The sequence below is a fragment of the Drosophila santomea genome, chromosome 2L (genome assembly GCF_016746245.2).
Source record: "Drosophila santomea strain STO CAGO 1482 chromosome 2L, Prin_Dsan_1.1, whole genome shotgun sequence".
In the NCBI taxonomy this organism is placed as follows: domain Eukaryota; kingdom Metazoa; phylum Arthropoda; class Insecta; order Diptera; family Drosophilidae; genus Drosophila; species Drosophila santomea.
Window position 1 is genome coordinate 1,862,305 of NC_053016.2, and position 26,310 is coordinate 1,888,614.

The window sequence follows — 26,310 nt, forward strand, 5'->3', positions numbered from 1 at the left end:
ACAATTATGTGAAATATTATTAATATTATTCGATTGTGTTTTCAACAATTTTTTAGTTTATTCAGTTTCTCTCTCTTGCATAATTTATACATAGACATACACATTTATATAACATAAACCACACATGTACAACTACAAAATAGTTTCCGTTTATCAATTTCATATTTCTCTTCATTTATCCCGCATTCGGTTTGTTAATATCACTCATACGCCACGTGTGGCCGGTCAGAGAGTTGGGTTGGCAGTCCATCAAGTGGCATCGGATTTTTCATCATCCTGCGGCAATGGCGCACTTTTCCCATTTCCATTTTCCTGTGGTTGCTGCTGCTGTGGGGGCGACTCCGCCTTCTCCTCCCCCAAATCCACGGTGGTCTTCGAGGCGTGCAACTCCGTCTCCTCCGGAATGACCTTGCGACCCTCTTGGTCCTATGAAATGCGAAGGTAAAAAGCGGATTAATAACTTTGTAGTAATGGAGTTTGCGGGCTATCGTCATGCTAAATATTGAGTTGATATGGTAAGCACTTTAATGAACTCATGCCAAACACAGCATATTTTTAGCAAACCAGTGAAGTGAGTTCGTATAAATGCAGTTTTTTAGGGTCACACTGTATGTGCTGCAATTAAAGTGAATACTCAACCACACCCTCGCATCCACTCGTTATTCGCAATTAGCCATTAAAAAGGTAAAATGCATGCAAAAACCAATTCCATAACGAGCATCAAAATTAAGCAACCAATTCAAACAAAATGAAAGCATAAACGCCGAAAAAAAAACAAAAATAAAATCAAGTGGCAGCGGATGAATACCATCCGGAATTGTGGCCGCATTTGTGTTGTGCGCAGTGTACGAGTGCTATTTGCAATTTACTCACCCAACTTGCTTTTAGTTTTCCCTTTGCGCCCTCAACGGGTTTTCCATGCACATGCGGGCAAGTATAATCAACATGCATGCTAATTTGAGTTTGAACATGAAATTTAAGTGGCCGATAAATCACATTTAATGGAGTTATAGTTCGATGATGCCCGGAATATTGTGTTCGCATGGATTTCCCGCAAAATGATCGTGTTTGCTGACTGGATTGGAAATAGTGGCTTCTACTCGAAAAACTATTTTAGGGTACACTAAACTAGTATCTATTAAATTGGTGTTTACACTCTATGGAACTTGACCCAATTTTCCTTGACCATAGGAACCTTCAGTCCTTCAAACTATAACTCCTTAGCGGATTTTTCAGCTGGTATTCCTTCCTTGTATGAGTCCCTGGCTCCCCATTCGAATTTCAAACGATGTTTTCATTTTCCCCTACTCAATTCTCGATTCCATAAGCATTCCGGCTGAGTTCGCTTCGCATATGCACGAATAAACGAATAAACTGCAGCAGTTGCATCGGAGATGGCTGGGGTTTTTCCTTTTTGTACTTTTTGCACTTTTTGGTTTATTGTCGAAAGGCATTTCCGCGTCATCAAACTTTTTGGATAATTCGCCATGCATCGAGCGTAGTTTGCTCGTTGTTTGGCTTTTTATTAAAAAAGTGTTTTTGGGGTGGCTGAGTGAGGTGGGTGGAAAATGGAAAATGCACCGGCCTTGCAGTTGAATGCACAAAAGTTTTCCAACAAACTGACGCACACACACACACAAGTGCACCTCTGTATAGAAATGCGCATCTTAAGTGGCATGTGTGGTGAAGAGCGAGAGGAAAACTCAAAGGAAAGTGGAGGAAGAGCACGAAGTGCACTGGAAAAACATGATGAAAATCCTATGTAATTCTATTTATGTTACTTGTGTTTGTTTTTAAGAACAAATTGTTCGTAGGTTATCAACTTTCTGTTGAAATATTCTTTCCATACTGCATCGTATTATGCTAATACGATTTTGGGGCTCAAAGATTCGCAAATATTTGGATTAAGTTTGGGTATTTTTTCTGTATGCACAGAGAGAACGAGGGCCAAGAATTTCTATAATGTTCCTGTTCAGTTCATTTTGCGCTGCTTTTGTTTCCACTCCTTTGTTTGCCTTCGAGTTGGTCCTTCCGCATATATACATAGTATGTACATATATATATACACATACAAACCATTTTTACCCCCCTCTCGTCCCACCTTTCGACGCCGCCTGTGTCCTTTGAAGGCGCTCACAATGGGCATTACTTACGCGCAATTTCGCGTTCACTTTTTGTGCGTTATGCTGAAGAAGTTATTGGCCTCGACGGAGGGCTACGATTGCGTACATATAGTCGTTTCTGGCCAAAATCAACAATGACAAATGTGGCCAACAGCATCGAATTACGTGGCATTCATTCGGCGATCATTCTCATAAATATTTCTGTATTTGGTGCAGTTTTAGTCCTCCTCTCACACATCAATAAATCGCTCCCATGGAAAACGAAATAAAAATAACGCCAGCACAAAAGGAAAACCAAAAGAAAACCCTCTGTATGTATGCATGTGTGTGTGTGTGTTTGGGCAAAAATGGCATTTTTCCTAGCTCTAGCTGAAGAAGAGAGAAAGCAAACCGGAAATCGTAGAAGGAAGTGGAACACACACATGTGTGCAAAACACACACACACAGCAACCTTTCTGCTAAAATATTGAGTATTCGATTGGGATTCCGCTCATTCGTGCTTTTCTTTCTTAAAACCGTGGTGAAAGCATTCTGAACTACGGATACTTGCAATTAAGCACTAAAAGATTCTTTAATGTTTTTCAACAAATTGTTTTTAAGTACATTTTTATTCCAGATATACAAACAGTTATGGCAATTAAGTTATTTGTTACAAAACACACATCACTGCAGTTGTGAGGTGTCACCATCATTTGTGTTTATATTATTCATATATTTCTCTTCGTTTGCCTTTATTTATTGACGCATATTTATTATATTTTTAATTATGTTTGATTTTGCAGTGGTGGCTTACCACGGTCGATTGAAAAGTTTGAAATCATTCGCCACATTCGAACAGACGTTGCCTTTTGGCTTGTTTGTTTATGCTATGTTCTATGCATTGTTGTTCTTTGCACTCCCCCCTCCCCCCCCCCAACACCTGCCTCATGCCACCCCACTTTGTGTTCCCCCAACCCCATAGAATGGGGCAAAAATAAACAATGTTGCCTTTTTACAGCAGCTGCCATTGTTATTCCTTTTTGTCAAGTTGTATTAGTTTTAACAACAAATCATTTGGCGCAAAACGTAAACAAAATCAGAACGCATGAAAAAGGCATGGAAGCATAGAAAAAGGAGCATTTTTTGAGCTGCTTCCCATTTGAAATTGTAAACATTAAAGGAGCAAAAAGAAATGCAAATGGGATGTGTGGCGATGTGAGGCGATGTGAGGAACCGAGCTCAAATTGCTCGACGAGTGTGCAAAATTAAACTAAACTCAACTAAGCGTTCAGCATGGCAAGGGGCTTCAGGGGGTTAAACGGGGATCGGGGATTGGGGATTGTGGGTTATGCACATAAAAACAAGCGATGCCCAAAAGTCAAATGGCGCAAGTGCGGGCTTTAATTCAACGAAATAACTTAATGCCCGGATGGCTTGGCAAACTGCGACGCCAGAGCCACCGCGTCCGCCTTTTCCTCCAGTCAGCCAGCCATTTTTCACCACCCAACCATCCAGCCAACCATCGGAAAAGCAACCAACAAAGCTGCACTGAGAGCTGTACATGCCATTGCATTTTCCAGCACGTCTACACTGAGCGCAAGTTTGTTTGCATGCCTAAGGTCTGAGAACGTGAAAACTTGCTGGGTTTCGTGATCCATTTCAAATGGCAAATGCATGCTATTCCAGCTGACCTTAAACCGCATAATTACATGAAAATGCTGGTAGTGGTGCCCGAATTCTCGCAGTGCAGCAGCGCAATATCTTGGCGAGTGATGCTGCTTTTGCCACTGCCATGGCCTCTGTTTATTCGCATTCGGTGCTGCATGCTTTCGGGCGCCTGCATCCCAGGACAAGCGATGCCAGAAAGACCAAGGACCAAGGACCCGGGATCCAGGATCCAGGACGCAGGACATGCCGTGCACATGCAGTTACATATGTTTGTGTGCCGAATTACCCTTTGCCGAGGGGTCGCATCGATTGGCTTAAATTCATTGCCAGTCCATTTGGCTAAAGGGGAAACCACTACGATTTTCTACAGCTTGTTATGGATTTACTTAACTCGTATACAAAATAATTAAAGTACGATAACTTTTCCATTCAGCAAAGGGTAATTTAGCATTCGATCTTGCATGCTTTCGGTTCATTTTATTTCAGACTATGTCTGCTTTCTACTGTTCGTTTTTGTTTTTTTGTTGGATTCTTGTACATTACCATTAACATGGAGCTGGGTATTACGGATAAATCCACAGCGGGTATTGAAGTTAACAAACCACTTGGATACTTTTTCATGCGGCTGGGAAAAAATGTTGATTCCACGCCCTGTTTGTATGCGAATGGCATTTTGGCTATAGCATATATTATCCACACATATAGTAATGGGAGATGCACTCACACAGATACACACACACACACACATATAGACACACCCGCACACCCCAACATCTCACACATACGGAAATCGAATAGAAAGCTCTCAGCTTTCCCTGGTTTTGGCAAATTTATTTTGCACAAAGCGAACTTTCGGTTCTGGTTCGGGATTCTGCAACCGAACTGGCCTGCAATTTGCAAGCGCCTTCATCTGCACCGAGAGAAAAGAGGACATAAAATGCACTCCCTTGTTCTTCTTAAATCAGTCAAATATTACACTAAATACATAATAGCCTAATCATAGGAACATATCTCCTGTTGGGTCTTTAAGCTTCGGCATAATATATGTTTTTGCTACTTCTTACTACTCGTTTGGTTAAGTGTAATAACTACCTGCCCCCCGCTGAGGCTACATCCCCCTGCTTTTTTTGAAACACTGCAGCAAGCTCCTAGTGTCCTGGGGTTTCGTTTCATTCTGCTTCTACGATATTTTGTTGTCCAGTGATGTGTGGAGGCAAAACTGTCAGTTTGGTCTGTTTCGCATCGGAATGCTAGGCAGACGGCAGAAGCGAAAGAGCAAATGCCTGGGAAAACTTTGTCTTGTTCATAAATTCATTAATTTGTTGTGTTTTTCTCCGTTCCATTTTCCTGCAGCTGCAGCGTTTGATTTATTGAATTATGGTTGCCTAGTTGCCATAAAAGCCTCGCCTCAAAGCATTGAAAATTAATTACGAAATTAACTTTGACAAGCGGCTTTTCAGAGTGCAGCTGGATAGTAAGGGTATTGGGAAGGGTAAGGGTTAAAGAAGGGCGGTGGGGGGATAATCAATTGCCGGACATATATCATGGCAAAGTTTTTAATTAAAGGATGGCTCGGATGAAACTGTTTGCTCGATTGCAATTGCAGCCTGGTGCTTGCCAGTTGGTGCTCGCCATAAATTATTAAAAATGTCTAAAGATTTTGCCAGTAGGTATCCGAAAGTAAGTGTCATTGGCCAGATGGCTCGGAAAGAAATTACAATGTTTAAGCCATAATGGCAATATCTCTTCAGTATGTAAACTAAATAAACTTGAGGAGCGATATCTGGGCGGAAAATCTGGTTAGTTTCTGCCCGAACCTGCAATGATGCAAAGCCTTTTTAAACGACACTAAGTTTTTGCTTTTGAAATTGAAAAGACTACTGCTCCACAAGCCCCCCTCAAAAGCTGCAATCCAATTCGTTTTTCACCTGAAAACCTTTTGTTGTTCTGGGGTCTTAAAAGCGCCTCTCTGCTCGGAATTTAAATTTGCAGAATTTGTGGCCAGCGGCGAATATGCTTGTCTCGAAAAACAAAACCAATAAACCCGACTCGAATTCGAGCTGCACGGCAGCCGGAATAGAGGAGCTCCAGAGAAGCCGGAGAGAAATCGAATCCACTGGAGCGGCATCAAAAGAAACGACCGCCCGACAAAGGCAACCAAATGCCAAACACACAAAACAACCGCCTCTTCAATGTCCCACTTGCCACCTAAATGGAGTTCACTTGGAAAAAAGTAGGGCAACATTTCTAGGAATTCATTTGAAAGTTTTAAACAAACCTTATCCTGCGAAAATAGACAAAAGATATTCATTGCACGCTATTCCACTTGGAAAATATAACAATTTTCTGTATAACAAGTAGCCCCTCTTGAGTGCATATTTTCCCACTTCTAACGCCTCTTTTTCTGAGTGCATTTCGTACGAATCGAAGCCGAGGCGGATGCAGTTGGCCCCCGCATCCGGTTGTCAAGGCAAAAAGCAGAGGCAGGATACGGCCGGGCACAAAGGACACGCGGCAGCATGCTAAAAAGTTATTGTGGCAACAGATGTTGGGTATTTAAAAAGCAGACATAGCACCGTGGAAAAACAGGAATCAAAACAATTGACAGCAATCAGCGAGAAACTCCAACGCAGAAACACACGCACACACGCGCACACACAAACACCCAAACAACATACATACACAGGACGAGAAAGGACCCCAAGGAGGTATTTACTCACCTCCAGGACCACGCCCTCCAAGGCGGGCTGTGAAATATTCTTCAGATTGCTGTGATTCAATTTCGGGGCACTGTCGGCCCGATTGCGACCCAATGATTGATTCGACGTCTTGTTATCGGCCTTGCTCAGCATCGAATTGTTCGAGGACTTGTGATTAATCTCCAGCGCGGAGCGCAGGATATCCACTTTGGAGGCGCTCCCGATGTTCCCGTGCCGGGGAACACCCCGCAAGGACTCCACGTTGTAGCTGCTGCGTCGCACGGACAGATGGTCATGGATATCGGCCTGCAGAAGGGAAAAATCAATTTAAAAAGCGCTTCTCGCAAAATCGGATAATCGTGCCAAAGTATCATTAACCAAAAAGAACTAACTCAGTTGGTTTATCGTTAAAGCTTTCAATCATGTAAAATTCAATGACACAATTGATAATTAAGTTATCCTTCAATGACACAATTGATAATTAAGTTATCCTTTCAATTGACAGAGGTATTGTATACGCGCGATGACCAACAAAGGCTGCTTGATTAGAGCAAAAAACTCACCCGCGATCCCCGCGGCAGCGACGACAAACTGCCAATCTGATTGTACTTAATCATCAGACTCAGTCGCTCCAAGGACATCGAAGTGCCCTGCTCCTTTGTGGCGGGTTCGGTGAGCTTCTCCGTTTCGCCCGCCTCCACTGCCTCGACCTCCTCCTCGGACTCCTCCGTGGTATGATCGAATTTCCGCAGCCAAATCAGGTGGAGCAGCCCGTAGGCGATTCCTCCAACCACCGCCAGCAGACCCATGTACCGAAAGGCATCCCGAGTGCCGAACTGACCAATCAGGAGTCCTCCAGTGAAACTGCCACTGCCGCGCCCTTGAAATGTGATTACATACACGTAAAGATCTCATTAGCAAGGAGCACACGGAGAGAAATGGTGCACATAATGTCGAATAATGTTAAAAGTATTTGTTCATATTTGTGATGAAACTAAAGGCGATTTGTTGATAGGTAGATGCGTCGTAATTCATCGCAAATTCTTTTAGCTACTTACCCAAACTAAAGTGAGCCATGCCCAGGACACCAATCAGGGTGGCCAGCAAACTTTTCGGGGCCAGGATCGAGCAGTAAGTCGCCGCAGCCACCCACATGAGATGACAGGATAACGACTCCATGGCCTCGAACGGGAAACACCACCAGGCATTCCTATAGCGAATGGGGAAAGAGGGTAATTCAGTTTGGAATTGCATTAGGCCGAATGCGATTCGCACTCACTCGATGAAGGAGTAGCCCACCAGACGACCCGCGTGCGAGAAGAACGCGATGATAATCAAATTAACGTGCCCAAAGATCCGTGTGATTTTCTCCGCTCCATACAGGAAGGGAATACTGCTCACGGTGCCCACGGTGATGGTGATGCCTGGACAATGAAATGAAAATTAAACCAGGTCATACAGGCCGTAAAATGCTGCTTTAAAGAGGAAAACTCACCCAGCAGGTAGTTTGGAGCTCCCAGTTCCTTGAGGTACAAGAACAGGAAGCTCTCGATGAAGCCCCAAAAGTTACCGAGCACAAACAGGAAGCAAATGAAGGCAATCACGTGGGGCATCTTGAGGAGATTCCATAGATCTCGGAACACATTGTCGGCTGGCAGTTTCTCGCCCAGAGGCATCATAAGTACCGACATCGTGGATATCACCAGCAGTACATCGTACGTATAGAAGGCCGCTGAGTAGTCCGTATACCCCAGGCCCCTCGAGGAGTAATCAATCATAATGCCCGTTATTGGCGAGAATATGGCCATGCCGATGCTGGAGAACAAGCGCTCGCGTCCAAAGTCTCCGCCGTACTTCTCAATCATTGTCAGCGCAATCGGATCCATGATGGTTACACCCGCGGACAGCATTGTGGTGGCCAAAAATCTGGAAAACAATCGGACGGAAGAAAGACAGTGAGTTTTAATTCCACGCAGCGATAACTAAACTCACCTGAGCAAAAAGTACACCCAGAAAATGATCTCATCGGTCTCCTTGTAGTCCGGCGGACAGATCTCCGGCGCATTCATGGTGAATGTGCAACGCTGCATCATGCACTCCACAGCGCCGGCTGCGATATTGGTCATATTCGTGCGTCGCACCAATCCGCCACATCTCAAATCCAGATCGTCCATATCGGTGAGATTGATGTTACCCCTGACCAAATAGTCCCGTCCGAATCTCTGCAGGATGTCGGTGACGGTCTCGTTGGCGTCCTGTTCGATCTCCATGCCCAGTTGCTCGGTGGGATCGGCGAGATCGGGATGCATTTGCAGCATGAAGTAGGTGGCATCGTCGTTGTCCGAGTGCACCCAACTGCTCCAGAGCAACTTCTTCTTCTGACTACTGTCGGTCACTGTGGAGCAAGAAAATGCATAATTGTATAAGACACTATATAAGAAAGGCTCCTAAGTTATGAAGAGACAACTAAAGCCACTTTTTCATATTCCTATCAGAGTCATAATTGTTGGACTGAGTTTTTCACATAATCAGACAGGCAGTAAAATTGCTTTTGCAGTTTTTCTCCTCTGCTCCCCCAGCACACCAGACGATGCTGGTTCTGACTTCCAGTTGTATCCTGGTGTGTCCTGGGCGGAGATGTCCTGCGCCGGCCATGCATGACCAATTTCCAATTGTGCCAAGTGTCAAGAGTGGGGCCCGAGTGTAATGCCATCATGTTTAGTTAGTTATGCACTTTTGTCTGCTGCCGTGGTGCCCCCATTCGTGAGTTCCCACATTGTGATTTCAGGCCAGGACATTCCCATTCCCAAAGTTTCGGACACTCCTGACTTTTGTTTGGGTCAAATGGGGCTGGGGAGAGTTTAGCCAACTTCTGATGTACGTATAACTCATAAATAGGAGATGTTTCGAGTTTCGCACTTTTGGGAGCAAGGGATCCTGTGTTCTTTTCGGCAACTAATGGAGGACACTTGTTCTAATCATCGCATCACGTTTGATGGATTGTTTTGTGAAATGCGATGGCCACAATTGAAATATATCATATTATCTTTGCACTAAAGTGAATCAGCTACTCTGTCGCTAAAAATATAATCAATTTTCACTATTAAATGTATTTGTTAAATGAAATGAAATTTTTAATCCATAAAGGTAGCCATCCCACAATCTTTTTCCTGCTCAAAGTAAACTGTTTACCTTGGATATTATCCCGAGCGAAAGCACCATCTTTTCCATCTCCATTGGAAATATTTTCATTTCCCCCTGTCTATTTTTCCCCATCCACTGACGGCGACTGCCGCCCACTTTTAATAATGTGGAATAAAAACGCCTTTCAGTGAAGTTTTTTCGGAGAATTGGAAAAAGTTCCCCCGTAAACTTTGGCTCCACACAAAACGTCAGGCTTTAATGACAACCACCAGCCACCAGCCACCGCACTCGCACTTGCACGCACTCGACAGGTTGAATTATACTTATTTCTTGTAGTTTCATAGAGAGTCTACTCGGTCTTTGGCTTTTATGGAGCAAGTTGCTCTCGGTTTCTGCTCCCGCCCTGCAGGTTGCTGGCTCACAAAAGACGGAAAAAAACAAACTAATAAAAGTAAAACACACACGGACAGGGGCAGGAACATGGACACGGACAAGGATACGGACAGGGATACGGACATCGACACGGATACGGACACGGACACGGACACGGACGAAGGCTATGGACTTCGATAAATGGATGGGGAGAGGATAGAAGCGAATTGCAAGTCGACAACAAGTAAACTGACTGGAAGAACAAAGGAGCTACTACACAGAATCAACTTGCCAAAGTACACTGGAACACAAAATATGTGGGTACATTTAGTCGACTTTAAAAACATGTAATGCAATGCTTAATAAATTTGTTAAATATATAAGGAGGGAATCAAATTGAAGGACACCTAATGACTTTCTGAAAATCTGGCTTGTTTTTAGAACCCCATGTTCTGACTAAGAGTTTCTTGCAGTGCATGTCCAACTGGCCGTGATAATAACGCTGTGGTCAGTCGGAGGGGTGCGAAAGGGGAGTCCGATGTGGACGGGTTCATCACGTCACTTACAATTCAATCCCTGCATGGACATGGCCGACAGTTCGGCTGACGATGACTGGCCAGGCTCCACACCCACCTCCACCTCCAGCGCGTCCTTCAGCTGGGACATCGGCGGGAACATGGTCGATGACATATTAAGTACTTCTTGGTATCTGCTCCTCGTTTGCGTTGCGAATAGCGCTGGCAATGATGACGCCGGCGATGTGGTGGTCGATGTGGTTGGGGCCGGCGATGAGCTCGACTCCGAGGAGGGTTCCATTGTGGTCGTCCTTGTTGTGGTTGCTGTAAGCTGGGATCTCTGCGTGGTGGACGAGGTGGCATACGCCGGGGTATTCGTGTAAAGCTGGGGATTAACTTGCTCCTGCATCAAACAATAGTCGACGCACTGATGCACGGCCAATTCCAGCTCCGGCTCCTCCGGACATTCTCGACTCGGACACGGCGACCACCAGACCTGCGGAGAAAAATGCCGGGCAAGCGGTGGGGAAGAGACAAAAGTGTGTATTGGAAATTAGAAATGGGTAAAGGATTTGTGCAAGCGCGGGTTAGTAGGGTTCCCCTACATCCCTGAGCATTGGCTCGGATTCTTTACATCGATTGTTTGAGCTTCCAGTAAGCTTGGCTCATTGTATTGGCACCCAAGCGGTGGGATATGTGAAAACATTGTTAGGGTATTTGCTGCAACATTTTTAAACCATTCATGCTTAAAATATTATCACTAGTCATTTTAGAGCAACCCAGTAAGCTTTGGGAACGCACTCCCCACTGTCACCTTTCAACTTTCTCAGTACCAATTTGGCAAGCTATATGTAGGTCATACAATCTCTGTAAAGCTGAAAAACCCACAATGTCCTCTGTGCCGAACAAGTCGTGGAGCATCCAGTTGCGCGAACTGGTCAACTCGCCCTTCGTCATCATCGCGCTGACCTGTGTCCTGGGATACGTGGCCTATATGAAGACCAGGCGCCAGCGTGGAACCTACGACGATGAGGACTACGAGAACGAGGGTCACCTCAAGCTGCCCACCCCATTGACCGGACTTCGTCTCAACCGGAAGCAGTTGGCCAAGTACAACTCGCGGCGTCCGGATAAAACCTACTTGTTGGCCCTCGACGACATTATCTATGATGTCTCCAGTGCCGAACATATTTTTGGGCCTGGTGGAAAATTTGCCAGCCTGCCGGGAACCGAAATATCGAATTTCATTAAAAAGCAAGCGGCCTTCGAGATGCGAGACTTTCACTCCAATTACCTTGAGTGGGAAATGATGCTGGAAGACGTCTTCCAACCGGCTGGTGAACTTACCGACCTGGACAAAGAGCTGATTACTGACAGTGTGAATAAAATGGAATCAATAGTTGAGGAAACCAGCGCGGACGAGAACGACAGTGGTGATAAGGAGCAGCAGTTGGAGCCGGACAGGGAGCCAGTAAAGGAGCCCGAGCCCAAGCCGGAAATCCTGCTTCCGGAACTCCCTGAGCTGAACTTGGGCCCGGCAGACGATGCCATCAACTCTGATTGCGATTCTCTTCGTACTGCTTACGATTTTCCACCGGGCCAGGATGATCGCGTAGATGAGCAAGCCGACGATGACGATGAGAAGGACGAGAATGTGAACAAGGATGATGTGGGCGATGAGAAGGAGGAGTCCTTCCGCGAAGTTGGCCAGGGCGATAGTAATGCCGGTCTCAGCGGAAATGAGACCCTACCAGATGGTACTTTCAACCAGACCATATGGAATGACACAGATGTAACGGTGGTGGCCAGTGTTTAAACAGCCTCATCTTCACACGCCGCCCATCGAAATCCAGCCAAAAGTGGCACTTAACCCATCATAAGCTGCCATATATGAACTTAAGCCCTTAGCCGTAATAACACAACACACGAATATAAATACCCCTCGGATTTAATGTGTATCTGCATTCACAGCACTTGCACTGAGAAAAACCATACCGTCACACTGTAATTTTATGTAAAAATTATGTACAGCTCTAGACTACTGAATCGAATAGATTTCTAATGTATTGCTATGAAATAAATGGGTTAACGTGTCAGCCTTGTCTTCTCTCTCTTAAATATTTTCTTGTGCAAATTGAGTGTGCCATTTCTCGCAGTGCACGGCCTGCGGCTATGTGTTCGTGTTCCCGCATATATCCGTTACCAATTTTAATGCGAATTCAATAAGGCTCGGCGAAGGGCTGCGGGGTATGGCTTGGTTGATTGGTCGAAAGGGGGGTGGGGCTTTCGAGCGATGGAGCGCCCGCCTGCAATAATAAAATGGTAATTTCCGTTCACTGCCGTCGTCGTCGTCGTCGTCGGCGGTCGATGCCAAATAAATTTATGCCAAACGGCAAACCGAACTCGGCTCTATAATGGCATAAAATAGTAAACCGCAAGCAACAGGACATGGCCAGCGCCAGTGGAACAGGACACGAGCTACATGCTGCATGAGACTGCTGCGCCAAGGATGCTGATGTCCGTGGAACGTGCGGAGTGAACACAAATGTAGCCATAAGATGCGTTTGCATGTCCTTTGGCCGGCAAAGTGCTCTATCACAGGGTACGAACACTTGCAGTCTTGGTATCCCTATGTAAAAGTAACAAGCCATTGTACATGAGTGCAATTAGGTTTTCCGCTCTCCAGAATATAAGAGCACTTTTAGTGAGCGGGGTATGCCCTATAGGGTATGGCATATTCGACTATCGCTTATGGCATTGACCCTTGCTGCAGCCATTTTAATGGTGTTATTGTATTTTATGGGCACATCATAAATACAAATTCAATATACGCCCGTGCCAAGTGGCGAATGCTGGGTGGAATTGGCCGCCACTGGATGCGTGTATGCGTATCCTTCACACACACACACACACATACACACATTCGGGAAATGAGGCGAGTGGTGGGTCGTCTTTTGGCCAAGGGCCAAGCTCGCAGGACCAAGCATCCAGGACCAAGGATCCGGGACCAAGGACTCGGAATCTCCCCCAAAATAACACTTCCATTGCGTTTCATTACGACTAACGGCAATGGCCGTTGTGCGACTGCGATTGCGTGTGTTAGTGTGAGTGTGAGTGTGAGTGTGAGTGTGAGTGTGAGTGTGAGTGTGAGTGTGATTGTGAGTGTAAGTGGAGTGTAAGTACGAGTGTGTGTGTGAGTGTGAGCACGAGAGAGATTTTAATGTGTGTGCGAGTGTGCATTCGTGTTGGTGTTTTAGTGCGGCTTAAGTGCTAGCAAAACGACACTAAGATAAATGTACGTGATACACAGCCACGGACACGAAGCACTCACACAGCCACTCGGAAAAATCCATAAGCATTTGCACAACACAACCGAGGGAAAATACATTTGTCTATCATTAGGTATCACCTTGTGCAATCCTTAAAAATAACAAAAGCGCATGTTTTTCTTTTTGGACAAGCCAAATACTTTTAGAAACCGCATGTTTTTCTTACTTATGGGATGGTAATATGGACAAGTATAAATTGATTTGGCCATGGTACACAATAATGCTGCTCTGTGCTGGTGTCATTCAATTACTTGTAGACATCTGAAGTTGAGGGAATTATTTTGTTTTACCATAACAAGATTTTCTGCTAGTGCTTGTAAACCTGATGTGCACTCGGCCAAAGTGGATTTTTGCCACCGTCTAGAAGTCGTAGAAGAGACCCAAAATCTCAACCCCTCGGAAAATCTTGTACTTGCTTCTGGTGAGCTGTTTCTAATGCGTTCCATTCGCTTGCTGGCTGTCAGGCTGCGTTGCTGCTGCTGTCATTTTCTATTTTCTATTTTCCATTTTCCATTCGAATTTGTTTAGCCTCGCCCCCCTCTCAAACGCAAGGGCCCTTCGGCTTCGCCTTACCATAATATCCCAGTCATGCGGATGCCGCCGCCCTCGGCCCCTCGGCCATAATTCGATTTATGTAAAACTCTTGTAGTCCTGCAGTCCTGCGACTGCTGCAATTTGCTGCCAGTGCTCAAGAGCTGCTTGTGTCCGAATGCAATTGCCAAAAGGTGTGAGGCCCAGGCTCTCAGGCGGCTCCTCCTGCTGACTCCATAAAGAATGCCGTATCGGGGGAATTGAACGGAGCTGAACTCGGTCGAACACCTCGGGTAGGACTGTGCTCCACATCGGCAAATCCATCCCCGAAATCTCTGGGTGGCAGCCGTAAAGCTTGTACTCAAATTTGTTATGCCACATCTAACCGGCTTACAGCTTACAGCTTACAGCAAGGACACCCACAGGACCCGAAGGACACGCAATAACATCGAAGCCCCAATGTCGGAGTCAGAGTCAGAGTCGTTTGCATTGATACGATCATAAGCATAAAGCGAGCACACACATATATCGATATCAATAAAAAGGGAAACGCTGGGGGAAATCACGGAAATTCTGCTACGGCACACATAACCCCTAACCCCCAACGACCCTCTCAGATGGTTTGACATTTATTTGCTTTATTTCGATGATTTTACATGACGCAAATGTATGCACAAATGCAGATAGTACCACGAGCTGAACCCAACCAACCACGGCAAAAAGAACAAAAAACTGGTGAAAAAAATAAGGGGAAATGGAAAAGGAAAGGGATGATTGCAGCTGCTGCACTCACAGGGTGACAGAAAACATGTGCACTCGCAAAATACATTCACCTGAATAAAAAATGGTGCGGCACTGTTTACAGATTTAAAGTAACTACACTTTTATCTGTAAGCTTAAAAGGCTTAATTTGTCAGAGCATCAAGACATATTTTGCGCTTAAAATAACGCTCTTTTGAAATATTTATCGTGTGCTGCAGGGAATAGCTACATATCTATTCAATTTAACCATGAGAATCCATAAACTGGCCAATAACTAAAACCAGCATTTCAGATCCTTGGTGCTACCTCGTCGATTGTAAGTTACTAGAATAAAGGAATCACTGTCGAGTCTGGTCCTCCCGGCGTATACGTAATGCGGTGTGTGTACTGCTTCGCATTGCGTATCCGCCCCGTGTGCGTTTGTGTGTGCGCCAGCATGTGGCAAGTTGCTGGGAGCGCAGAAATCGGCAGGAAGTTGCCACACGGAACGGAGCATCTCCCTGTTTTCCGCAGAATCGCGCCACGCGGCAACGTGCACGCATTAGATACACACACACAGATACACACTTCACGCCTGTGCGACTGTGTTTGTGCGAGGAGTGTTGGCGTGGGTGTGTTGCATGTGGCAACATTATGTTGCCACTGCCTCGAATAAATGCCGGCTTTTATGTAGTTCTCCGCTGCCGCATCGCTGGCTCCTGCGTTTCGCTCCAAAATAGAGACGTGCCGTGTCTAAAGTGAGGCCATTATGAGGATGGGAAGGAGGGCTTAAAAGCGGTTTCAAATGGCTAAGGGGATGCCGAAGATTTTTGGTAACTCACACGCAACAACTGCCATTGAAAATACTCCGGCTGGCTGGAATGAATTCACTCCTCAAAATACAGCAGCACACTTTGAGTTGAATTTGAATTACGGCTGAGTAAAATGTGAATTTTATTCGTTTAATACTGGCAGAAAATGTGGCAGTGGGTTGCCAGCTTAAGCTTTAATTGCTGCAATTTTAAATTACATCAAGTAACTACACTTCGCTTTGTTCTGCACTTGGCTCAATGTGCAGTTAAAGTCATCGGAAAAGCGCAGAGCGGCTTCAACTCGACGAGATGGTGAAGTGGGTGCGGAAAATGCAGGGTAACCATGAAATAAGCGCATTAAAACTGTACAGCGCAACAGCTGTTTTCCCAGGAGCAGCAGAATAATGCATCCGGGAACTTTCGCCGCAAGGGAAAACTGCGAGAATCGAGGTTGGAAAACCACAGCCACATCATTTTAAGCTCTTAACTAAACAAGCGTCTAAAGATATTTGCTCACGCACCTCAACCGCAGCCCCCTAAGCAGATTACAGTCATCGCCAAACATTCAAGCTGATTGAAACGAAGGTGGAGCGCTTTAATCGATTGCAGTGCAGATTTCATCACTCTTTGGTGAGCACGGCGGAAAACGATGGCTACTGAACATATAATAATACCTGCCACTAATTGTGAAAAAATTCAAGTTATAAAAAGATTCATGCATTCGCACAACAGCACTCTACTGTTGAGCAATTAAGTCTTCATTAAAAAGTAGATAGCATTGGAGTTTGGAGTATTTTTTGCAGTGGAAGCACTTACCTCAATGTCGCCGCTGTCTGGATGTCTCAATACGAACGCCGATGGCACCACGCCCGGAATCTCCTGCTGCGGAATAAAGAGCAGCGAGTGGTGGAAAATCGCATTCAGGAGCAGACTCATCACAACGACCGGTTTGTATTTGCCAAATTTGTCAACGAGGAAGCCTGCGGGTAGCCGGTGAAAATGGCATCAGTACGGGGAAAATGTAAGCGAAATTGCTGTAAGACGTTGGAAACTGCATCGTCGGGCGTGTAAATCCAATACTTGGCGCACCAAAGCAAGTTGTCTGCCATTTGATTGGTTGCTTGCAACTTGAATGCGGCTTTATCTGGATTTGCCACAGCGAGAAGGCATATTCCTGCATTTGGTTAGTACTCACAAAGTTATGCCCGCCAAGTTTTATTACGTAACCACATATGCACATATACTTATCATCTACTACTAGAGTTTACAAACTTTAAATGTTTATTAAGCACACTACTTTAAGTTCTTGTATATCCCCATTTAGTATTTTCCAAAACTCCTTGCTTCCCATTTTATTCGCTCGTTCATCTGGAACTCGTTTCACTTTTATCGCCTCCAATGCCATTAAATGCGACTATCAAGCGCGATTATAATGCAAGTTGGATGATCGAAATTTTGATGTCGCAACTTTACGAGAGCGTTTTCACTTAGCGCACATTTTATATTTATATTTCACAGCTTTTATGCGCTGCAATGCGAGCAGCTTTATGCACTTGCCACACCCCCATTTTTTGTTCCAGACGCACAGCATCGCTCACAACATTTGTCTGCAGCGAGTGTCCACATAAAATGTTTAAAAACCTCCGCTGTCGCCAACAATTCATACCGCAAATGCATTTTTTTAAATGCGAAAGCAAATAATAAGAACGCACCAAACGCGCTGCACAAAAGGAGCAGAATGCAACCAGCCACACGATGGGGCCACTTCACATACAGACATTCAGTGCCACAGAGCAAGAGAACTCTGTTTAATTGTCATTTAAACTGCAAGTGAATTAAATTATTCGCACTCGTCCGGAAAAGTGGCCTAAAAAATGCCGGGCGTTGAAAAAATTCGCCACGTGGGTGGATAAAACCAATCAAATGTCCGCTGTGCGGTTGAATAAATATATGTTTACGAAGCGCGAATATTTGGAAATAAATCGTATAGGCTCAATTGATTGATTTCATTGCATTGATAAGGTCTTAAGTTACCTGTGCAAATGCTCAGTTTTATGGAAGTGTTTCCATTAAAGTGCGGCTTTAATAACGAAAGCGAACGCAATGCACTTCTTGGCGAAACTCTCGCCTGGCTTCACTTTTGTAATCAAACAAAGCAAACTTTTAATTAAAACCCACGCAGCGGGCTAATGAAAGTGCATGAAGACAATTAACCGCCGATCCCCAGATCCCCCAATCTACTCACCTGTGATGGGCGGACTGAGGAAGGTGGTGAAGGGCAGGGCCAGGTAGATAATGGCAATCTCCTCCACCGTGAGTCCAATCGACTGCATGTGAATCGTGAGGTAGGGCAGCAGGGATGAGGTCGCTGCAAGGACAAAAGAGTGCGGATTATTATATTATTATGCGAATTATGCGAATTATGGCTGCTGACGAGCAGAACTTAATCACCGACGGGAAATGGAAAAGTGGGGAAATGGCTCAGACGCACTGATGGAATTTTCAATCGAAGGTAGTTGCAAAATGTGGGTGGGTGGGGAAATGACAGGGGTTTAGAATGGCCACAAAATGTATAATTTGATGATGGGTGCAAAAAAAGCACATTGGCCCTTTCAATTGAATAACATTGTCATTATCACTGTGCATTGCACAGAACGAGTAATTAAATGACACAAAGAGAGGCATTAAATTAGCAAGTTAAATTAATTAAAACAACGATTTTGTCACTGAACGTAAAAGGTAAACTATTAAAAGGACATTTAAAACTGGGGCTGTCATACGGAAGAGACTTGATTTATTATTTAAACACAGAAGTGGTTTTCTGTAATTTCTTAAGTCAATTATGGCACATGAATCGCTATTATTTATGGCCTTCAAAATGTGCCAGCAGCGGCGCCTACGAACAGAAATCGAAAACGGCCGCAGATAATCCCCAGCGTTTCAATAATTTATGAACATTAACGCGTCACGTGGCTGCAGTCAAAAAGGAGGCGCCACCGAGGGAAATAATGGTGGCAAATTGGGCGAAACGGGGCAGCAGTCACATTCCCAATTTGGCCCGCCCGGCCACCACTTCATTCCACAGCCTTGACCAATTTCAATGCAAACACGCCAAGGATACCGGCCACGTAAGGATGTATGTGTGTCTCTGTGTGTGTGTGTGTGTGGGAAAAGTGCGTGTCCTGAATGAAATTCGTTTGCTGGAGTGCACTTAACACGCGGCCTCGGCGAACGGCGGCTTGAATTCGCTTTACATCTCCTGCATTGCCTCAGATAATTAACAATAATACGCTGTGTGTGTGTGTGTGAGTGTGTGTTTGCCCGATGCAATAACAATTAATTGCTCGTATTGCCGCTGCCGTTTCTTCCCTTTCGCTCGCCGGAAACGGAAACGCAAGCATGTCAGGGTTGTTTGCTCGTCGGCCGCCATTCATGTTCATTCGACTTTTTCGACACAGAGAGAAAAGTGTGCGCGAAACCAACCAACATGCTGCGAGTGGTATACATTGAACTACGCGCTTGTAAATAATTCACACAATGCATGACAACTTTGAATATCTTTGAATAATCCGTTACACTGTTACATTGCCACAATTATAATTGATTAATGCACACAAAAATAAAAAAAAAAAACTATATTTTGTTTGTGCAGCTATCCGTGAAAAGTTCGCCTCAGTTCCGTTCGGCTGGGATCTGTTCCTGCCACGCTGTCATTCGTAATTAATGTCCTTTTGCCCATTTAAATGTTGACCCTCTCCACCCCCCTCCCCACACGACAAACGTACACTTTAATAATTATTATACCGTTTTTCGCTGGCACAAAGTTTTTGGCAACACGTTCGGGCCATCTATGCAATTTGCAACTATATTGCACTTTATTTGTGCATTTTTGAGCGAACAGATGGAGGAGACAAATGCTCGATGTGCTGCCAGAATTATTAAATGCGATACATTTTTTCACTTGCTCTTATTTCGGGCTTCGATCGACTGGTGAATAGTGAAGCTACATATGGCGCCATTTGGTTGCATTGGATAATTTGGTTGCGGAAATTAAAGTTGATTGATGGGAAAGCAAACTCGCGAGAAACTTGTAACCCATTTGCATATTTGAGACATACCACACATCTTTTCACCATAAATTAAACTAATATTAAATTCAAAAGATCAAAAGAACAAAGGTCACAATTCATAACGATTGAATCGACATCAATACTGAACAAACAATTAAATGAAGTGAATTAAATCAGCAATGGGTTCTTGTGCAAGCAAAAGGCACATTTCACCAACTAATTACAGTTTAATGTGTCTGCATTCATATTCAATAATAAATTCTCTTCTCTTATTTATTTATTTTATTTTTTGAAAATGTGAAATGCTGAAAATATACTAATTTTTCTGAAAAAGCCATAAAACTATATTCTTTAGACAGATTTTAATCTGAAATATTCTTTGAAGCCATTTTAAGCCTTGTATTTGTTGTGCTTTTGATCATATTAAAATATATCATTCGGATTTGCATTTTAAAGCCATCAAAATGGCACAGAGTTTCATATTTCTGGAGGAGGCACAAAAATAGTAATAAATGCTATGCAATTCCCATGTCTAGCCAATGAAATGAAAGATTAAATTACATTTTATCTAAGCCAATTAAATTATTTTGTGAACTTTGCACTGCCCCAAAAACGAGACGAAAGTGAAAGAGATGCCGAAAAGGAATCCTCCGGCCGACTTTAGCCAAATAAAAAACGCATTAATACTCATTTTAGTGACAATCCGAGTTTAATGTCCGAAAGACAAAGAAAAGACGTGTGCGGGGGTGGGCAGTTGAATCTTTTTGCCATTGACCGCCAGAAAAAGCATTCAGAAAATGGCGCACGGTCAGAAAATAGGCACTCGTTTACAAACGTACACTCGTCCAAGGCGAATCAAAGTAAACCTTTCTCAAGCTTTAATCTCATAAGCTATATTTATTTACAAAAGACGCACCCACACACACACACACACACACACACACACACACAGACGCACACACATTATGAATGCCTAATTGCCACACGCTGGGAAAATCTGCTCAATGTGCATCGGTCTCTAACTGAATTTATACAAATGTGTTACATATTTCCCCAGCCTAATTGATAACTTCCGACCAGCCCCCCGATCCCCTACATTTGGGAGAAGGGGCTTCGTGGAGTGTGATAATGAATTCAGATTCACTGCCAGAGAAACGGTCGGTTGCCCGGACTTTGCTCGGCGTTTTTCCAGCTGCTGCGTTTGTGCTTGTGCTTGTGTTTGTGTTTGTTTTCCAGCGATATGGAAAAGCGAAACTGTACTCTCTGTTGACGTACTTATTTAGGCATATTTATAAACATTTTAAGGAAAAACCCGTGACCGTAGCCAGTGATATTTTAATTAACTATAAATAACTATAAGCTATAAGCGGTGAGCAACATTAAAAGCCTAATGAAAATGAACACGCTTTCTAACCAGTTACCATTACTGCGTAAATATTGCTTGTCCATGGAATTTAGAAAGGAGCCAATTTCTAGAATAACTACTTTTCTTCTGACTCTGAGTCAACGTGTCGTATGCGTGATATCTGTAAAAAGGAAGGCACAAAAGCCTCGCGGAGCCAAGACGTTTTTTGTTTCTTTACCAGCTGGATGAAAAACGGTGATAAGAGCGATTTCTAATTGGTTTTTAATGTTACAATGTGCACATTACTCACCGCCGTACATCACAAAAAGGGTTATCTTCAGCATTATCAGGTTGGGATTGATGCCGCGCCGCTGGCAGAACTCTCCGAATCGCGACAGCTCAACCTTTTCCGAGACCGCCGGATCCGTGGCCATTTCCTCGCTGACCATTTTCCCCATTTTCCCCACTTTCCCGACTAACACTCGCCTACTTGCATAGACTGTGCTGAAGCTTGTTTCAATGAAAAGCGGCCAGAGGTTCGAAACAAAAACTGAAAAAACCACCGATCTAAGTTTCTCGGTCACACACAGATACGCACACAGACTAACACATGGCAGGCACTCGAAATTAAATCCGTAGTTTATTTGCCTTTTACGATTTCTCTCGCTGGCTTTTTCTTGTGATTTTGATTAAATTCAATTGAAATTTGTGATCATCCAGGCAGACCAAGCAAGTTGTGGTCGCTGTCTTCTATAGATATGCATATATATCTATATGCATATATAACACACTAAATCACAGAGCACAGGCTGCTTAAGTTTTGGTTTTTCACGACTTCTAATACTTGAGCTTTGTTGTTTTCAATTAGCTTTTCCGTTTCCCCGCACTTTTCAAGGTTTCCTCTTTGGGATTTTCCTTTCAATTGCTCACTTTCCACACTTTCTCTATTCGCTCACTGGTTTTCCCTTCTGACTTGCCGCTCGAACTTTTCCAGTCGCCGTTCGCTTTGTGACTGAGCTGCAGGAAAATGAAAACATCTTATCAACCTCTCAGCTATATCCCCAGATACACTGATATACAGATGCACAGATACACAGATATAAACATACACAGATTTACAGATCTACAGATCTACTGATCTCCAGATCCCATATCCCCCGGATCTCTGAGCACACTGATGATCATAATGATGATGCTGATTCTAACTTAAATTGGAGCGTCGCTCGGTGTGTTGGTGACCGATCCCGAGCTCTTCTTGTTGGTGTTTTGTTGATGCGACAAGATCGCCAAAAGAGATAATGTCTCCGGATTTCTTGAATGGAGATAAAAGCCAACGAAACCTGAGCGACGGCTGACGTGCGACAATGTCGCGATCTCCGCCAGAGTGAGTGACTGGCAGGGCGGAGATCGAGGAGATCGGGGATCCAGAGGCTGGCGAAAGATCACTGGGTAGGCCAAGGTTCACCCACCCGAGGGGCTGGGTGCTGCAGATACACCCCCTCGAGATTTGAACGGTGTGTGGATTACAAAGAGAGAGCAGCAAAGTGCACCGTGAAAAATGATTGTTTTTTAATCTGTGATCTAGTGATATTAAATGTGCACCTCTATTAGGGTTTTTCGCAACTATCCTTGATAGTTCTTCCCCAGCTTTTCCTTACTTTCTGTCACAACTTTACATCAGCCGTATTCAAAGGCAGTGAAAAGAGCTCCCCTCCACTCGAAAATTCCACTGAAGACTGTCCTGGGACTCTTGAAGGGCTTTGAACCGGAAAATCGTGCCAGAATCGCAAAAGTTTCATGCATTTCCTCAGCGAAGATTTCTATTAGTATTCCCAGCGTGGCAAACCGAAGCGAATACCGAACTAAACTGACCGAAATCGAGCCTATTTGTCGATAGCACCAGCACATGGGCGGGGAAAGTCATTAGAGATAGGGAAATTACATGTTCATATCGAGTGATTGATTGGGATCAAAGCACGTGTTCTGGGCGCCAAATTACCAGATATGAGTGGCCTGACAACCAACCAACACTCAACAGATTTTTTCGCCGTGTCTCGGAATATTTACGCCCCACTGACCCGGCCTAACCTCCATATAAACATTAAAGCCTTTATATGAGGGGCTCAACTGACTAACTGAGTGGCGGCGCTTCCTGAAGGGAGTTCATAACTTTGTTCTGTTGGCTGTCAGATAAGATAGTGGGACTCCATCTCGTGTGTCATGTGAGTGAGTGCAAAGTAAAATATTTAATCTGTCTCGCCACTAAGCAGCAAACTACGAATCTACAAAATCTAATTTGGGCAACCGAAGCTGTTCTGTTGTCGATCGCTTGAATTCCAGTCACCTCAGTGTCCTTCTGCGACTTTCTGCTGTTTCATCTCACTTTATCTGCTCGGTTGGAATGGATAGGAGGGGAGAGGAGTGGAGAGGAGATGTCAAAGATAGAGCGATTATCAGATACTTTTATATTTAGCACGCTTCTATCTGGATGGATGTGGGATATCAGGGGCAAACACAAACATGTTGTAAAACAAAATACGTAAGCAAAGTTGTCCCAGACTCCGGCATTCGTTTTCGTTTATCAGCTGTGAGTTCAGGGAGCCTCAACCAGAAGCTAAATCAAAGCTCTATTCTGTTCCTAGATTGCGTACCATTTACCGAGTATGAATGCAGCTGAGGGATTTGAAGAAAATTATCAGATACTTGGACTTGGCCAGTGGTTGCATTTAGTGTGTAGTACAAAGTACATAGCCGCGACCTTTAGTCCAAGCTATCATCGTCCGACTGGCAAATAAAGTAGCTCAATCCTTCACATTTATTGTCGTACATGAGTCCGTCTAACAGATCGACGCAGTGCTGATTGCCGCTGAAGTTATTGGGCTGACCCGCTCTCCACTTGAAGAAGTTGGGCCTCTTGCCTGAGGCTGAGGACCTGAAGTCCCCCTCCCTCGCCAGATCGGTGATGCCCAGCCAGTAGTGTCGCTCCTTGTTGAGCTTGGCCTTGAGGGAAGCCAGCTCCTCCGCACTGCGAATGGTGGCCAGTTGAGCGCCCATCTGCAGACAGCAGCTGCCCGCCGAGGTCCAGTTCCTTCGCGTTTCGTCCTCGATGTAGAAGTACCTCGAACCGATCAGCTCGAACTTGGGCGGAACTATTTTCCTATCGAACTTGGTGAGTATCCGCAACAGCGCCGCCTGCTGACTTTCCAGCCTGTCCAGCCTCGACCCAATGTCCTTCGCAAAGCCCTCCTGCAGGACCTTCTGCCTGTAGTGCATCGCCGTCTGCAGAGCCTCGATCCTGCCCAGTCTCGCCTCCGTTTCGTTAGCTTGCAGAATACTAGAGGTCCACTCGTCCTGGTGCCTGGCAATATGATCCAGCATGGGGCTCAGTACTGTGAGGCAAAACTCGCCACACTGTTGCGGCGCGTTCTGCAGCAGGCACACTGACTGCGTTGCAGCTGAAGAAACGCGCGCGTGGCAGGCAAAAAACACAAGTAGCAGCGAAATACTGAGCTTCTGCATATTCTGTATATCCGCAAACAACGAACACTGAACGCTTGCCCCTGCGCGCTTAAGTACTACCCGCCAAAATGAGTACGAGGTGGTCTAATTTGAATATTGCTTTATATGGCATGCATTTGGTTAATTCTGTGTTAATCAATTCAACCCAATAAGTGTGTGCGTGTTTATGCGAAAACTCTCTTCTTACTCTCTGTAGACACATTCGCAGAGCATTTGACAAATAATTATGTATAGATATATACGTATTATCATTATCTTTCTTAAACCGTGTCCAACTGGCAAATGAAGGCATAGGTATGATCGCATTTCCTGTCATACATGCGTGATTTGGACAGGGCAACGCAGTTCTGCTTGCCATTCTTGTTGTCGGGTTGTCCTGACTTCCACTTCATAAACGATCCTTCATTTCCGGTGGCCGTCACGAATACGTCCTTACTATTTCGACGATAACCCAGCCAGAATACGGTACGTTTATGGGCGATTCTTGTGACGGCTTCAAACTCGTCTTCGTTTCGGAAGGCTGCTAGGCGACCGCCCTTTTCGCGACAGGTTTCTTCGGCACCAGTCCAGGATTTCCACTCATTATCTTCTATTAAAAAGTATTTGGATCCAATCTTCTGGAACCCAGGCGGCACTGTCACTGGAATGCTCTGCAAGGTGGATTCATGTCTGCTCGCGGTGGAAGTTAGATTCGCCGCAAGGACATTCAACAGCTCCCGAACATCCTGATAGTAGTGAGTCACGAGCTCCTTCTGCTCAGTCCGAAAATCCTCTATCATCTTCACCATTGCCTCTTGGCTGTTGTCCTGTTGCCTGGACTTGGAGCACTGATCGTACAGTGGATGCAATGCTGCCAGGCAGAAGGCGGCACATTGCTGAGGCGCATCGCTCAGGACACAAATGGAGTCGCTGGTGGCGTGGCACACTCCGAAAAGGATGCAGAATGCAACGACGAGGCACAAAAAACCGATGTGCAGGCGAAACATGTTGCGGAGAACTCAATTCAATTCCTTATTTCGTGCTTATTTATACGGTGCTGAACAAAATATGTATATATGTATGTACATAAATTCGGTTCGAAAAGTTAATGAAATGCCGTTGATTATTTTAATGCAAGACATTTAAGGGCCTGTAACAGTAAAATGTATATAAATGTAAATGTAATACAAAAACCTTTAGTGTATTTCTAAAAATACATGCATGAATTGAATAAAAAGATTACCTATGAGTTTATGTCAATTAAAAATCTTTTAAAAAGTCGTACATGCGGCGATTTCAAGCGAATGAAAATTGGCAAATAAAGTGCAAGACGAAGTAAAAAAACATATTTTACATTTCTATTAAAAAGTCTTCATTTATTTTTGACTACGACGTATTTCAAATTCGAATTCAAATTCTTTTAAAAAAAAAAGCGCCACCTGAGGCCAAGCTCTGTACTAGAAATAAATTTCTTTCGATCTACA

The 26,310-nt window shown here is 44.5% G+C and overlaps 4 protein-coding genes across 5 annotated transcripts; 1 reads left to right on the plus strand and 3 right to left on the minus strand.

Annotated features, from left to right (window-relative positions):
- Positions 1–33: 33 nt before the first annotated feature.
- Positions 34–22,345, minus strand: LOC120452171. 2 transcript variants are annotated; one of them, XM_039636280.2, is made up of 12 exons: positions 21,639–22,345; positions 18,159–18,281; positions 16,730–16,893; positions 10,552–10,996; positions 8,462–8,864; positions 7,965–8,395; positions 7,749–7,893; positions 7,528–7,679; positions 7,033–7,349; positions 6,491–6,775; positions 4,314–4,421; positions 34–426 (listed from the first exon to the last, which is right to left on the minus strand). In XM_039636280.2, exons 1-12 carry the CDS (start codon positions 21,784–21,786, stop codon positions 250–252), a joined length of 2,898 nt encoding a protein of 965 aa, XP_039492214.1. In that variant the 5' UTR covers positions 21,787–22,345; the 3' UTR covers positions 34–249. The 2 variants fall into 2 exon arrangements, with proteins under 2 accessions (XP_039492214.1, XP_039492222.1); XM_039636288.2 differs by lacking the exon at positions 4,314–4,421.
- Positions 11,312–12,596, plus strand: LOC120452185. Its single transcript, XM_039636299.1, has one exon. It carries the CDS (start codon positions 11,390–11,392, stop codon positions 12,314–12,316), a length of 927 nt encoding a protein of 308 aa, XP_039492233.1. The 5' UTR covers positions 11,312–11,389; the 3' UTR covers positions 12,317–12,596.
- Positions 22,346–24,031: 1,686 nt separating the features above from the next.
- LOC120458799 (accessory gland protein Acp29AB-like) lies at positions 24,032–24,857 on the minus strand. The gene has a single exon (XM_039646592.1). It carries the CDS (start codon positions 24,845–24,847, stop codon positions 24,089–24,091), a length of 759 nt encoding a protein of 252 aa, XP_039502526.1. The 5' UTR covers positions 24,848–24,857; the 3' UTR covers positions 24,032–24,088.
- A 7-nt stretch (positions 24,858–24,864) lies between these two features.
- Positions 24,865–25,929, minus strand: LOC120458800 (snaclec subunit A-like). Its single transcript, XM_039646593.1, has one exon. The coding sequence runs from the start codon at positions 25,831–25,833 to the stop codon at positions 25,108–25,110; it is 726 nt and encodes a 241-aa protein (XP_039502527.1). The 5' UTR covers positions 25,834–25,929; the 3' UTR covers positions 24,865–25,107.
- Between the last annotated feature and the right edge of the window lie 381 nt (positions 25,930–26,310).